Here is a 15,650-nt window from a genome sequence, read left to right as displayed (position 1 = left end):
AACAAAGGATCTATGCGCATGATGTCATAGGGCACATGAGCACATTGTTGTTCCTCGTTATAAGTTACTGGTAAGACCACACATGGAACATTGTATATAGTTTTGGGCACCCGTACTTAAAAAGGACATATCAGAGCTTGAGCGGGTACAGAGGTGGGCAACTAAACTAATAAATGGAATGAGTGGACTACAATACCCAGAGAGGTTATCAAAATTGGGGTTATTTAGTTTAGAAAAAAAAGATGTCTGAGGGGTGAACTAATAACTATGTATAAATATATCAGGGGATCAATACAGAGATCTCTCCCATCATCTATTGATACCCAGGACTATGACAAGGGGGTGCTCTCTGGATCTAGAGGAAAGAAGGTTTGTACACCAACATAGAAGGTTCTCTACTGTAAGAGCAGTGAGACTATGGAATTCCTCTGCATGAGGACGTGGTGATGGCAAACTCAGTAAAAGAGTTCAGGACGGGCCTGTAGTGTTGTAATACAGGTTATAGTCACAAATTACTTCAGAAGGGTTGTTGATCCAGGGATTATTCCGATTACCAGATTGTAATTGGGAAAGAATTTTTCCCTTAAATGGATAAAATTGGCTTCTACCCCATTGTTATTTTTTTTTTTGCATTCTTCTAATTTAACATTGGAAAATCATCTGAACTGTCTTTTTGCAGCCTAACATACTAGGCTGGAGATCTCGGAAGTGAATATGAGCCCAGGTAACATCCTTTAAGGCAAAATTTCAAGGTATTTAAGACAGTCAACAGTCACTTGGGCCTGCAATTTTTAAATGTCATTTGATGTTTTCTGATGGTAAAGAGTTAGAAAAGCAGGAGAATTTCTACTGGTGGGGCCATCACCAGCCAAGTGCGGTACCACATGAATTCTTCAGAGCAGCTACCTCTTCAGAGGCCCATTGGACTGAAAACAAGCCTAAGGGAAGGGCTCAAAATTCATAGATGATGTATACCACCTTGCTAAAAAAAAAAAATTTAGTGACTTCTGGATACTTTTTGTAGGATGGATTTATGGATATATGCAGATATATGTTGATGAGAAACACCATTAAGATCCCTTTTAGAGGACCGCATGTGCCAGATCTCCAGGTATCCATCTTGAATTTTCTCTTTGTAAACACTTTTGCAGGTGCAAAATGAAGCTTATAGTGCCCCTGGTTTGGGAAATGGGAACACACAGGAGTAAACGGCGGCTTTTGAGACAAGATGAAAATGGTTCTAATGCACCTTTTTATATGGAATTCTTCCTGGAGTTGCAGAATATGAAGATAGGTTTCTTTTGAACTGAAGAGACTATTAAGATGGATGTGCAGACACTCAAGGGCATCACCTTCTCTTATGACTTGAAAGACTCATCTGCCTGATGCAATGTATTGCTTTTTATTTGAAGGAAGGTTTATCTTCGATACTGGGAACATGGAGTCTGAGCTTTCCAGCTCAGAAGATTAATGAAGACTTTTGCACCTCTAATAGCATTTTGAAGAGGACTTGTTCTAGTGTACGTTGTATCAGTTCTGCACTTCCTGTATGCAACACACAAACAGTTGTACTGTAAAGGAGAAAAACTAAGTGAACCTCTGTGTTATTGATTTAATTGGCAAAAGGTGTTTGGAGTGTGGAGACAGTTTAGCTCTGTTAAGCAGTCATCCCCCTTTCCTCCCTATTGCAAACCGCCGGAGGTGAGGAGAGTTTAGCAGTCACGCTGCTAAACACCCTCCTACCTCTCTTCACCAGCCGCTGTCAATGGCTCCTATAGAAGCCCATGCAGTGGCCGATGTACTCTGGGCAGAAAGATAGTTCCAGGACTATCTTTCCTGCCCTGTATTGGCCGACTGGGCGCTTTTTTACACCACTGGAATATGCCTGTGTGATCTGATGCATTAAAATCCAATGCAACAACCTAATGAGGCACAGGAACATTGGACAGGAGGGGGACCCACTGACATTTATGAGAGACTGTTCTAGGCATGCTCTGTGACCTGTGCAGAGGTAATTGTGCAGGGAGGAGAGAGTAGGAGGTGAGCTATAACCATCACAAAGAATATTATAGGCGTTAAATCGTTGTCTACATTGGCCTAAAAATCGCTCAAAAGGCAATCTTGAGCGATAATCGTTGTGTGCATTTACACGGCAAGATGATCGCTGAAACGGTAGTTTGAGTGACAGTTTTGAGCGTTCACTTTGCAGAAGAGCTTATTAGTGTGTACATGAAGGCTCCCGTTGTATACAGGAGATAGCTGAGCGCTCCAAGAACACAGCAGCTGTATACAGAAGACAACGCGCTAGCTGAGTGCTCCGAGCGGGGTATGCAGAACACAGCTGGACCGCTTGTCTTCTGCATATTCCTGCTGTGTTCTCCAAGTGGGATACCAGCTGAAACAATAGTATCAGCGGTATCCCGCTGAGAACTGAGCGCGGTCCTGATAAGACTCATCGTTGTCTTCAGCTACCTGAAATACTAAGAGGAGCATAGCATTAACAAAAATTGCATAATGGCCGTGCATTTAGACACAATGATTAATCGCTCAAAAGACACTTTACCCTTTATTGTAATTGACCCGGGGTAAAATGTTCGCTGAAAGATTTTCTTTAGAACAGGGTGTGTTAGCCAATAATTGGGCTTAGTGGTCAGTGTGCAAACTTCAGAATATTAGGATTTAAAAAAATATCTAGTGGCATCAGAAGAAAATTTTAAGTTTAGCATAAAAACTTGATTTACACAAATAGTCATTTTTCTGATGACATATTCCCTTTAAGAAACCAGTCTGAGATCCCACCATGTTGTGTGGCAGCCTGTAGGACAGTATTAGATGGGTACCATGTATAATAAAAGTGAAACAATAGCATTTATTTTATATTACAGATATGCAAGTTCCCATAGACACAACATCCAACTGATCAAAAGGAAAAAAGTCTTTAACTTAAAATATAAAAATGAGATTCTGGTCACGCTGAATGACATGCTCAAACATCTCTAGAACCAGCTCTGCCATCCGGATGAAGATGAAAAGTAGTGCTATAACGAGGGGCACATCCTCAGACGATAATGGTTTAGTTGCCTGTGACTTCAGAAGTGTGAAGAGTGTAATGAATGACCTGCAGTACCCTGTGCTGGTATAGGGTATAGCCCAGAGATGAGTGCATGATTCAAGTTCCCAATGAATATATAACACATGAAGCCGACATCACTGTGTCATTGTACCATTTTTTTCATGCTTTACTTTTAGAAATTCTGCCATGCTGGAAAAATATTTCTGATTTGCCTCGGCCACCTTCTTCTCTGCAGCTTGTGGGTTAACAATCTCCAAACCCTGCAGGAATATAATGTACAATGTTAAAAAAAAAATAAAAGAAATTCCTGAATATTTGACCAGCCAAAAACACCAGATATATCCATCTATTAGCATGTTAGGTATAACAGCGCAGGATGTTACATGAGGTTGCACAGAAGTTTTTTTCCCCCCTCAGCCAAAGCAAGGGGTGGATATATAGTTTTACACTTTTCTGATCCCTACAGGCTTGCATCCACCCTTATTGTACATAAATTAGTAGCAATACAAAATATAAAATGAGCCTGACTTCTATACTGAGAAAGATCCTTGAGAAAAAAAAAAAAAGCATGAAAACAGCATGCATGTAAGTATTTGGGCAAGAATGAAGTAATTAACCACAGCCGGCATGGGTTTATAGTAAACCAAGTCATGCCAGACTAATCCAATTTCCTTCTACGATACAATCACCAACTGGGTTGATGAGGCAAACGTGGTAGATATAGTATATCTTGACTTCAGTAAAGCATTTGACAAAGTATCTCATACCATACTTATAAAAAAAAAAATTAGCACATATGAAAATCGCCGAGGCAACCGTTAGGTAAATTCACAACTGGTTGAGTGATCGATGAAAAAAAAGCACATACAGAATGGGAGGAATTGGGCTAAGTAGCAGCACATGTGAAAAAGACTTGGGCATACTAATAGATCATAGACTGAACAGGAGTCAACAATGTGATGCAGCAGCAAAATGCAAAACACAATTCTGGGATGTATTAAGAGAAGCATAGAGTCTAGAACACCTGAAGTAATTACTTCTCGGAACTCATTCCAATTTGTCTGTCCTTTTTAAAAGGAGTAGAGAAGAGCTAACAGAATGGTGAGCGGTCTGCAAACCATGCCCTATGAGGAACGGTTAAAGGATCAGGGAGTACTTCGCTTGGAAAAAAGGCTGAAAGGCAGGGGCGTAACTATAGGGGATGCAGAGGATGCGGTTGCTCCCAGGCCCAGGTGCCTTAGGGGGCCCATAAAGCCTCTCTTCTCCATATAGAGAGCTTAGCACTATGAATAAAGCATTATAGGTGGGAGCCCTGTTACAAGTTTCACATTAGGGCCCAGTAGCTTTAAGTTACGCCTCTGCTGAGAGGAGACTAAAAAAAACGGTCTACAAATATCTGAAGGGCTGTCACAGTGCAGAGGGATCAGCCCTATTTTTATTTGCACAAGGAAAGACTAGAAGCAATGGGATGAAACTGAAAAGCGAGGAGACACAGATATATTAGAAAAAAAACAAAAACTGACAGCGAGGGTGGAACAGGTTACCACGGGAGGTGGCGAGTTCTCCTTCAATGGAAATCTTTAAACAAGGGCTGGACAGACATCTGTCTGGGATGATTTAGCGAATCCTGCACTGAGCAGGGGGTTGGACTCGATGACCCTGGAGGTCCCTTCCAACTCTAGAATTGTATGGTATAAAGCCAGCCATGATGCAGTTAATGTTAAATGTTCTATGCAACGGCACTTACCTGAAGGGGAGTAAAGGCAACACTGGATGCAGTACCCGAAGATCTATCTCTTATTGTTGACTTTCCTCCATAAACCATACTCTGCTTCTGTAGGGTACGCTGTTAAAGACAACAAGCAAGAGTGCAATTTCATAAGCAAAATCCACTGGTAAATGCCAGTTCATTTCCAGTAATACAGAAATGAATAAAGCATACTGTTCCAAGCCATAAAATGCAGACATGTGAAAGTACTAGAACGGTTTGATAAATGCAGCAAAAGGAACTTCTATTACAGCTGACCTGCAGGTGAGCATCATTTGGGTCCATGTAATTAAATCACAGAAAGAGGAAAATATAAACAGACTGAAAAAAAACAAAAAGCAGCCATATACTTACTGATATACTGATGCAAGAGGGCAGGTATAAACCACCACATCCCAACATGCATATAGGTAGTATTATGTAATGATTATCACCAAATGACAGTTTCATATTAGGTCTAGAAGCTATTTAACTTAAAGGCTATGTACACCGTTGCAATAAAATTTATTAATTCAAAGCCTGTAAAATAGAGAAAAATGGATGCATCTCCATGGCAACAAACAAATCCTGTATACTCTGATCCTACAGGAATATTTGCTTCCAACAGTCCCCCACTTTTTGGATATCTAGTGTGCTGAATGTAAGTTAACAAAAAGTTAGGAACATATATGCTGGGGTCCCATGGGATGGAAATCTCATGGAATGTTCCTAGCGAAACCACACGAAAATTCAGCAAGATTTCGTCAGCGGAAGAGCCGCTTCAAAACCAGAGCAGGTTTAAAGCGGCTTTTCTGCCTGTATTCTGCTGTGGAAATCTCTCCCCCATAGAGAGAAGAGAGCCTGCAGTGGAAACTGTGATCCAATTGATGTTGCAGATTTTAATTCCGCGCGGCGTGTCCACAGCGGACTGTCGGCAGCATGTAAACGAACTTTTTGCAAATCTCATTCACTCTGCTGCTTAGTCTCAGGTTTAAAAATGCTTGCGGAACGTCTGCATGGAAATTTCACAGCAATTCCGCCCCGTGTGAACCCAGTCATAGGAAAAAGTATGACTGCAGGATCAGACTATACAGGGTTGGATTGTTGTCTTACAATGGAGATGCATGGAGCTGTAGCCTCAAAATAATAACATTTTTAATTAAGACCAATTGCAAAATTACATAATTTGTAATTTTAGATGTAATGCAACAATTAAAAATAAAATGGTTTGCGAAGATTGCCATATTTTATTTTAAAACTGACCTTATATTTGAGGGGTTAAAGTCTCATATCTAAAATACTCAAGTCTATGAAGCTGGATGACCCATATGGATGATTAGCTAATACATAATTAAACCATAATTCTGGCATTTTAGTTTACCTGCAATGTTTTGGAGATCCTGGCCTTAGTAGCTTCATTTACTTGTGCTTGCCGTACTCTTCCACTTCCAGACTTCCCAAGGTGGCCCAAGCTGAAGCCCAAGTCTTCCTGATATGCATCTTCTTCAATCTAAAAAAAAAAGAAATAAAATTATGTTTTGCCATTTTCTCATCCCCCCCCAACGCAAGGCAAAACTATATCATGGTTATAACAATGCAACGAGTTATTTATGAAAACTGATCTCAAAGGGGATATTCCCATCACAGTCAAAGATGGCTGCCATGGGAATACCAGTTGTAAAGAATCAGACTTGACCACATCAGCCATATTGTTCTCAGACAGTGATCTTACTAGTGTCTTGTAACTAACAGACTAACTTGCATGATACTGTATTTGACGCAGCCAGGACGGGGTGCAGGTATGTATGCATGCACGTGACTCGGGTACTAAGATTGTATTTTCTTATACTTATCTCAGGCAGGAGAGACTGACAACCACATCCACTGTGTGCATGTATTGGCTATATTTCTAATTTATTCACTAAATCCCACTAGTTTGCCTATGTACTCTTGGAACGCCAAGTGCCTTCCATTGTCAAATGGGTGCCTAAGGAAGCAGACTACTCTCCTACCATCAACTTAAATGCCGTTTGGGAGACACATTGTGGCTCTGATAACATTAACACTCATGGCCTCTGTTGGACATCTATGCCAGGAAACATACATTAAAAAGATGGCATATAGTGTCATCCATTGCCTATAGGGCTCCAATGTAAAGAAAAAAAAAAAAAAATACATATACAATAAAAAAATTTAACATATGTAAAATAGGAAAGTGCTCACATTAATTTACAGTATATCAGAGTACCAAGATGTGTGTGCTACAATGTCCTCCAGACCTGCATACACTCATGCGTCAGACATCAAGAGATACATGAGGACCCCTTACCACTCAAACATGAGATCCTGTTCTCTAATTAAAGCAAACAGAGCAAGACCCGAAACATCCAACCAAAGAGACCAAATTTATGAATGGTACAACATTTCAAATATATATTTTCCCATTAATATGCACCAGTTAACTTGGTCAAGCAAATCTTGTTGTGTCTACACGGATTCCTCTATATATGGCTAGCAAGCTCATAATACAAAGATAACATACATGCAATTTCTAGTTTGATGGGTCGTGCAACAGGTAGGTTAGTTACATGTCCCAAGATACATACGTAGGGCGTTAGCATACTAGAAAACAGAATATATTTCAGTCTACATCTATCCAGAATCACTCAAACTGTGGATAGCTCCATTATATATATATATAAACACTCACACACAGTTTGAGTCTTGCACTTGCCACACAAGTGAGCATCCCACAGGCCAATCCTGTATAGAAATAAAGGCACTCCATGAACCATATTATAATAGATATTATGCTTCAAAGAGTATAGAGACTGCCATTATTTCTATACAGAATTGGCCTGTGGGACTCTCCCTTGTGTGGCCTGTATCCATTTATATTTCATATATTCTTGCCATTGTCCTCCTACTACAAGTCCTAGATCCACCTCCCACTTCTCTTACAAGGACAGTGGTATTACCTCATGTTCCTCCCCTTTTTTGTGGTATATGGACATATCTGCCAGATACAGGCTAACAGGACACTTTTTGAGTTCCCGTTGGGCCAATATAACCTTACACATTTAGCATGTACATCAAAAGCTTTCCCTAGCACTCAGAAAATGTGATAAGAACCCAGCCTTCCTTATGTATATAGGCACCAAAATAGAAGAGGCAAAAAGAAAAAGGGTTTGGAGGAAGTTCATACCTCTCCAAAACTCATCCTATTAGCATGTCTGCGGATTTCTGTCAGTCCAAGCCGTTCTTTCATTTTGCGGTATCTAGGGAAAAGAGAAATCAAAATTAAATCTCAAGTTTGAAAAAAAAAAAACCAAAACCCTTTTTAGTACCAAAGTAAAAGATAACCTCACCTGCGGCCACCACGTTTCTTTCTCTGTCCATCAAGAGGTGCTGGCAGAGGTTTCACCTGCTTAACTGGAGGAGGTTCTTGCCATTTATCAAACTTCCTTTCAATCTCTTCTTTCAGGTCATAGCCAACCTGGAAGGTGAAAAATCTAAGTGGTCAAATTGCACAAAAAAAACAACAAAACAAAACACAAGCATGTAGTAATAGGAGAAAAATAAATAGATGCTGCACAAAAAAAGGTGAACAGCCAATCTTTCAACCTATGTTCGCATGGATGTATTCAAGGACAGACAACAAAAAACCCACAACAGCTAAATTAAAAATTAATAATTCACAGTTTTATACCATTTCAAATAAGACTCTTTCACTGACCTTTCCCTCAGGATTCTCATGAAAGCCATCTACTCGTGCCGCCAAGGTGCATTTTGCAGCCACCAATCGTGCTGCCTTTCGATGCAAATCCTAAGATGGTATAAAGTCAGATAGGTAAAACATCGGCAGTAACAGCTATAACAGACAGACAGTTTCATAGCTTACCGAAGGTAGTAACTGGACAATGTCACTATGATAGATGTATCCTGTATGAGGAAGGACAGAAGTGCTAGAGAAGCCAGATAAGGTTTTCCTCTGAGCTCCAAGGAGCATGACATTGCAGGCAGGCATCTTTGAGAGGTTGGTAAGACCACCAGCAATACCTGAAGAAAACAAAGTTAGTGACTATATGCAACCTATGACAATAAAGTGCTGCATACTAAGTCTATGTGGACCAGTTAGCATACAGCTCTCAAATATCTGGGTACTGGTGCATCTTGTCTCCACCAGTAGAATAGGTGGAGACAAACTGCACATCCACAACTTCTACTGGATGGCCCATAGCACCCTCCTTTACTAATGCAAACATACTGGGGAGAGGGGTGTGTGGGCGCCTCCATCCATCCAGCCATGTGAGAGGGGGGACGGCTTCAGCAGGTACAGAGGACGGTGTTACAGATGGGAGGTCGCCAGGGAGAGTAACAGCACCGGACACAACAGGGGAGAAGGGAGACCTCCGGGGAGAGTTGCAGGTGGCAAAGGAACATTGGCAGACCACCAGAAAATGTGACGGAGGTGGTAAGCGGAGATGGCACCCCAGCGGGAGAGAATGACAGGGTCGGCAGGAGCAGAGATGGAATGCCGCAGACGGGAGCTGTGAAACAGGCGCTAGGATCACAGATTGCAATCCGGCGGGGAGCGTACATGCCAGAGGGGCATGTACAGCTTTCAGCCTGGCCCTTCCCTACTACTATACCCGGCTAACCCACGTCTCCACCCTTACTTTCGGTGGAGACACGATGCACCAGTACCAAATATCTGTACAAGGATGATCATTTTATAGCACAGAAACATGAATCACAAGCACACATTACCCATTATTTTGGCTGCAGTTGAAGCTCCGACAATAATAGAGAGATTGGGAGCAATGAATGACATGCGAGACTCCACATACTCATAGATTCTGTGTTTGGACTGGTTCAATTCCAACGCCATGTCACATGCTTCCTCAATGCGTTCCAATTCCTCACTAGTCAACTGCTGTCTGTATGTAAACCACAAATAGAGCATTGATTAGGAAAGATAAAGAAAGCATTGCATAAGGCTAAATTATATGAATAGCACTGTACTAGTATGGCTTACCCCTGTGTAGTAGAAGCCGTTACACTGACAACCATGATGGTGGCATTGGTCAGAATTTGCTGGAGATTCTCATTATTCTTACATTTATCCAGATTGTTTCCCAACTCCTGCAAAGTCATATTTTAATAAGTTTGTCACATGACAATCACCTGTTCAGACTATCAGCTTCCATACATTGCCTTGAATATTGACAATAAAGGTTAAATATAAATTGATTCCATTCAGTAACAAGCATCTATTATTTTAAACAGTAGTAACTGGAAATTGGATTCTTTCCTTCCTTCACCCTTCTGACAAACAAAAAATTCCCATGTAACACGTGTAACCCCCGCCTTCATCTCACCTTGCTTCTATGAAGACCATCTTTATGATACTTTATTTATTTTTAAGTGCAAGTCAACCTTTGTTAGTATAAGCAGAAATTTCAGAAAATAAAATATGACAATTGATAATAAATGAATGCAAATTCCCAAGGGCATGCTGGCAGGTTTTCAGCAAACTATTTTACTAGAGCCTACACCTGCTGTGCCATAGGCAGTACAAAAGGCTGCCTGTATCCCACTGACAAAAGTAGCAAGAACTATTATTTCATTAAGGAAGCTATAAATTATATTAGGCCCCCGGCACATGAACGGGTCGGATTCCACATGCGGGAGTCTTGGGTTGGATGGCTTCGATTGACTTCAATGAAAGCCGTCTGTGCAGAATACACACTAAAATGAAACATGCTGCGATTTTTCCTCCACTCGCAGAAATCAGAACTCTGTTCCGCGAGTGCGCAGAAAGAAGTCCTTTTCCATTGCATGTAACAAACAGTATTTGCTGCGGATGCCGACTGCAGAATCCGCAATGCAAATCTGTTTGGGTGCAGGCAGCCTTACAGCATTACTGTAAGTTTAACCCTTTCCAATCCAATTTGTATCCTGGTTTTACCAGGGGGCTTACTCTTTTCCTCCCGTTATACAACGGTGCTATCTGCTGGCTAAAGCCAGTACTGCATGAGGTTACACGTTGGATAGGCCCCGACAGCAGAGAGGCTCGCAATATACAGTAAGAGAACCCCGGCGGACGTCTTCCAACATCGGAACTGTACAGCCTTAAATCATAATATCTTTAGATGTCAGACAGTGGATTGGAAAGTGCTCACTGCTTCATGACCAGGTGTTTTGCGCTTCCGTGCCCAGAGCTAAATTTTATCTTTTTGAATGCTCTATTTTAAAAAGCAGATTTTTTTTCCAGTTTTACTCTACCCCAAAAATATTTGTTCCTTTATTTTCAGGACACATGGAGCTTTCTTATTATTTAACCACTTGCCCCTCAAGCCAGTTTTGGCCCATGTGATCAAGCCCAATTTTTCAAATCTGACATGTTTCATTTCATCCGGTAATAACTTTGGAATGCTATTACTTATTTAAGTGATTCCAAGACTGTTTTTCATGACACATTTTACATTATATCCATGGCAAATTTTGGTTGATATATTTCACATTTATTTGAAAAAAATTCCACATTTAGAGAACATTTGGACTAATTAGCATTTCACAAATTTGGACAATTTCTGCTTGCAATATAGATAGTCGTGCCACACAATAGTTAGTAATTTACCATATGTCTACGTTATGTTGGCATCATTTAACTTTCCTTTTCAATTTTTTCCGGACATTACATGGCTTACAAATATTGTAGCAATTTTTTTTACATTTTTTCACAGCCACCACATGACTGGAGACCATGCCAAGTGGTCCCTAGGCAAAGCACTGCGACCTCAGCTGTCATCAGACACTGAGCTCCTACACAGCAGATGGACTCTAGAGAGATTCTCTGCAAGGATGTTTTAAAAACGCCCTTGCAGGGATAGATCAGGACTTTCAATAGGCTATAAACATCCAGGCAGTCCTTAAGTGGTTAAAATTGTAGAGGATCAAACCTGAAAGAATGAACCGTAACACTTGTAACATTTTGCTCCTTCAGTTCACACAGTTCATACCCCCTTCCCTACTTACCTTCACTGTTCTTATGTAGTCCAAGGCATTTGGGACCAGAGACTCCAACTCAGGGAACCTCTTTGAATACTTGTCTCTAATAAACTTGTGAATTATATCTAAAAAAAACGAAAATCAGAACAGATTACAATTTATAAATGCAGAGTTTTGCCAACCTTCTCATCTGTGCAATCTCATGTAATGTTTGCATATTATTGGACTATAATCCCCCCCCCCCCAAAAAAAAAAAACAAAAAAAAAAAAAGCTTCACAGATTCTCAGTTTTTCCTTTTCCTCCGTAAAGGGAGCCTGCAACATTGAATATATTAAAGAGCTGGAGAAGCTATGTAAACTGATATATAGAATCTTTTTCCACAAACCTATATATCTTGAGCATTTTTTTCATTTCAGTCCCTGCTCTTTCTGGGCGGTCCCATCATGGGACAAGTGTGCATCTAGAGGTAGCTGTTACTCACTGACAAGATCACCTACTGGATTCCTAAGCTCAGAATGAGCAACAGTTAAAGTGAAAAAAAAATTAAAGTGCTACTGAATGATGTATACATTTGTAGAAAACCAATCTGCTTCGCTCCTCCAGCTCTGTAGCATGCTGTTCACAGATCGGGCTGTATTTTAATGTGATAAGTTCCCTTTAAAGTAAAAGGTCAACTCTTGAATATGATAAAACAGAAAACACACAGGTTAAAGTTCTGTGCATATTAATTCCATAATAGGTCTTCAATAAACAACATGCTTACAGCTGCCAATAGAAGGATCTTAAAGTAACCCTAAAATTTTGGGTCAAAATTCTGTTCTGTACAGGAGGTACCTATTACCTGGTTATATTACCTGCAGTTGCTGTTCTTTGCCACCCCTCTGATCCGCCAGCTCCTATTTTCTGGCTGTCAAAGATGGCTGCAGCAATTTTCTAACTACCTAATGAATACAATGCACTGCTCTGATTGGCCAGCACACATCACATGAGCAGCCAATCAGAGTAGAGGTAGATTGTACTGGTAGTCTAACAGTAGCAATGCACTGTAGAAATTCATTAGTCTGAAGATTGTGATGGCCATCTTGAAAAGCTGAAACCAGAACCTGGAACAGGCAAATGGGAGGGACAGCAGAAAAAAAACCAAAAAAAAAAAAACCAACACAACTGCAGGCAATATAACTTCCTTCAGTTCTGGGACAGAATTTTATCTGGAAACCAGAAGGACACTTTGAGTGGTTACTACTACACACTGTTTGATTATTGAGTTCAATGTATAAACTATACACTGTAAACTCCTAAGCACACAGACTTAGGTTTTAAACCCATGTCTATACAAGGGATTTGGAGCTCTGTAGCAGAAAGATTGAGCTCCAACTGCTATAAATATGTATTAAGAAATCAGAGTGCCCTCTCCCCAATAATTACTTTATTATATTTTAAAGGTATGAATTTAGGATGTACATTAATCAGAAAGATTACCCTACATCCTGTCATCACACTGTATCATCACGTCTGAGACTTTACAGTACCATTTCTTAGGCACAATACATAAAGTTAAATAAAAAGGATTTAATTTACAGTTTCAATCTACATTCAGCCTAACAAACTTACTCAATTCATTTTCGATTTCCACAGTCAAGTTGTTTGCATCAACTATAACTTTATACTCTGGAGCTGCTTCTACGGGTCCCATAACTGCAATTCAGAAAAGAAATAAGTTTAAGGATGACTACAATATTAGAATCTAATACTGAGATACAAATAATTACTGTAAGGCACTGCATTTTGAACACATGCAGTTAGTGCGGTGTAGAAACCCAGTCTTAATGCCTGGTTAGAACATCTTGATTGACTTTTGTGATCAAACATGATACTCAACATTTTAGAGAGTGGTCATATAAGCTTCCATTCTCTACTGCATAGCAATAAAACCTAGGGCTAACATACTAGAACACATTTATTCCCCCAACCCCCCAGGCTAAACCAACAATACCTTCAGATGATTTGGGTTGTTTTTTGACATATTCATCAATCTTGTCCAAAATTTCTGAAAACTAAAAGAAAAAAAAAATGGATTATTCAGTTTGTAAATCAGCATTCAAAATTATTACACACTAGAAGCAATAATGTTAGATAGTAAAGAAAAAAAATCTGAAAGCCTACTAGACAATGTGACTAAACTGGAAGTGATGAGCCTCAAAGGGGTTTTTCCACAGTTGACTTATTACCTAACCACATTTATTATATGCATGTTGTCCTATGTAATTTTTGCCATTTCTATTTCATTTTTTAGGGGTGTGATAGAGATGCACAGATCGCTTATTATAGTGATTGTGCTGAGCTGTGACCAGTGTTGTTTGAACTCGTTTCTCAATGTGTGTTTATATATTCATAGATGTTTAATAAAGTTTGCTCTAGTAAGACCGGTTTCACATCTGCGTTGGAACCTCTGCCCAGAGGTCCCGCCGCAGATCTAGCACAAGATATCGGAAGAAAAAGCGCTGCATGCATGTGGGGCTAAAAGCTGTGCGGAAAGCATTATAGTCAATGGGTTGAACTTGGCGCTGTTTGGTTTTATCTTAGAGCGCCACCGTTCAGCCATGGGGATTCCCCCTTCCTGAATGGAACAGAAAAGCAGAACTCCAAACACAGGTTTGAAACCACCTTAATCATCCTTTGTCTATATTGATATTGGTGTGCTGAGGTTTTTATATACAGATTTGCTACTCGCTTTTATATCTGATATTACAGTTTTCAGTGTGCTGCTTTAGGTCCAATGTCCACGGGCTGATTTGATTTGCAAAATCCATGCAGGTGATCCGCAGTTCAAACCGCCCATAGAGAAGCATGGGGCATCTGCACTTCATTTAACACCTGCAGATTTGATTATAAATGATTTGCGAATGCCACGCGCGGATAATAAATCCCAGCATGCTCCATTTTATCGTGGATGTGGCTCCATTCATCTCTATGGGAGCTTAGGATCCACAGAGCATCTGCAAATACATTTAGGCCCAATGCACAGGGGCGTATTTGCACTGTGGGATCTGGAGCTGACATTCCACTCCGGATCCCACAGCATATACTGCCCCTAGACATGCTATGCAAAACGCTGTTCCATGCCCATGAGCGGAAATCAACTGGGAGAGGGGAGAAATAGCACATTGCACTGGCATGATCCTCATGGAAGGAAGGAGATCAGGGCTACATATAGTCAATAGCAGAGCCTCATGTATTATATACTTCTACCGTCCGCACCTGCTTACTGTCCCATAGCTTCGCTATACTTTTCACGGACTCCGCATTGACGTCCACCTGCATCTCCTCCTGCACTTCTTCTATGGTCTCCAAGTCATCCTCATCTATTAAGTTGTCCTCTTCTTCCTCCGCCGCCTCCTCCAGGTCAGCCAGCAATTCATCCGCCAGAGACATGCTTTATTTCTGTGGAAAATATTAGAAAACTTACATTATCCGATGTAAACACAGAAAATAAACTTTTCCCTAAAGGCACTGATCTCATTCATGTAAACGCTGCACTAGACATTCATGGGACATAATAGAACTGGAGATGATAAGATACGTAGGGCTCCTGCATAGAGACACACAAGACCACCAACCAGCTCCGTGTCCCCCGCCATACACTGTACCCCATCCCCTCATAGGAACCCACCAATAAGAAAAAGTCTGCCAGTTAACCGCACCGCCAAGTTAATACAAAACTGAACGTGAGGCGCAGAGATATGACGTCAACACCGGAAGTCCCGCCGCTATATCCGGAATAGTTTCTACCGTTACTATTGGTCCGCAGCTACGTG

General features: G+C 40.6%; 1 protein-coding gene across 1 annotated transcript; it reads right to left on the bottom strand.

Annotated features, from left to right (window-relative positions):
* Positions 1-2,849: 2,849 nt before the first annotated feature.
* Positions 2,850-15,604, bottom strand: PRPF31 (pre-mRNA processing factor 31). The gene is made up of 14 exons (XM_066607772.1): positions 15,506-15,604; positions 15,094-15,276; positions 13,829-13,889; positions 13,447-13,530; positions 11,862-11,959; positions 9,859-9,965; positions 9,591-9,760; positions 8,722-8,879; positions 8,557-8,646; positions 8,189-8,316; positions 8,026-8,098; positions 6,202-6,330; positions 4,821-4,919; positions 2,850-3,333 (listed from the first exon to the last, which is right to left on the bottom strand). Exons 2-14 carry the CDS (start codon positions 15,265-15,267, stop codon positions 3,208-3,210), a joined length of 1,497 nt encoding a protein of 498 aa, XP_066463869.1. The 5' UTR covers positions 15,268-15,276; positions 15,506-15,604; the 3' UTR covers positions 2,850-3,207.
* Positions 15,605-15,650: the final 46 nt, after the last annotated feature.

The sequence above is a fragment of the Eleutherodactylus coqui genome, chromosome 6 (genome assembly GCF_035609145.1).
Source record: "Eleutherodactylus coqui strain aEleCoq1 chromosome 6, aEleCoq1.hap1, whole genome shotgun sequence".
Taxonomy (NCBI): domain Eukaryota; kingdom Metazoa; phylum Chordata; class Amphibia; order Anura; family Eleutherodactylidae; genus Eleutherodactylus; species Eleutherodactylus coqui.
Note: the sequence above shows the minus strand (reverse complement) of the source record. Positions and strands in the feature narration are given on the sequence as shown.

Bases quoted from the DNA above. Each gene is read 5' to 3' on its own strand.
- PRPF31 (XM_066607772.1), bottom strand. From the start codon at position 15,267: ATGTCTCTGGCGGATGAATTGCTGGCTGACCTGGAGGAGGCGGCGGAG. The intron at 8,317-8,556 runs GTCAGTGAAAGA...TTCACCTTCCAG, and splicing joins ATGAGAATCCTGAGGGAAAG to GTTGGCTATGACCTGAAAGA. The intron at 3,334-4,820 runs GTAAGTGCCGTT...ATATTCCTGCAG, and splicing joins TTGCCTTTACTCCCCTTCAG to GGTTTGGAGATTGTTAACCC.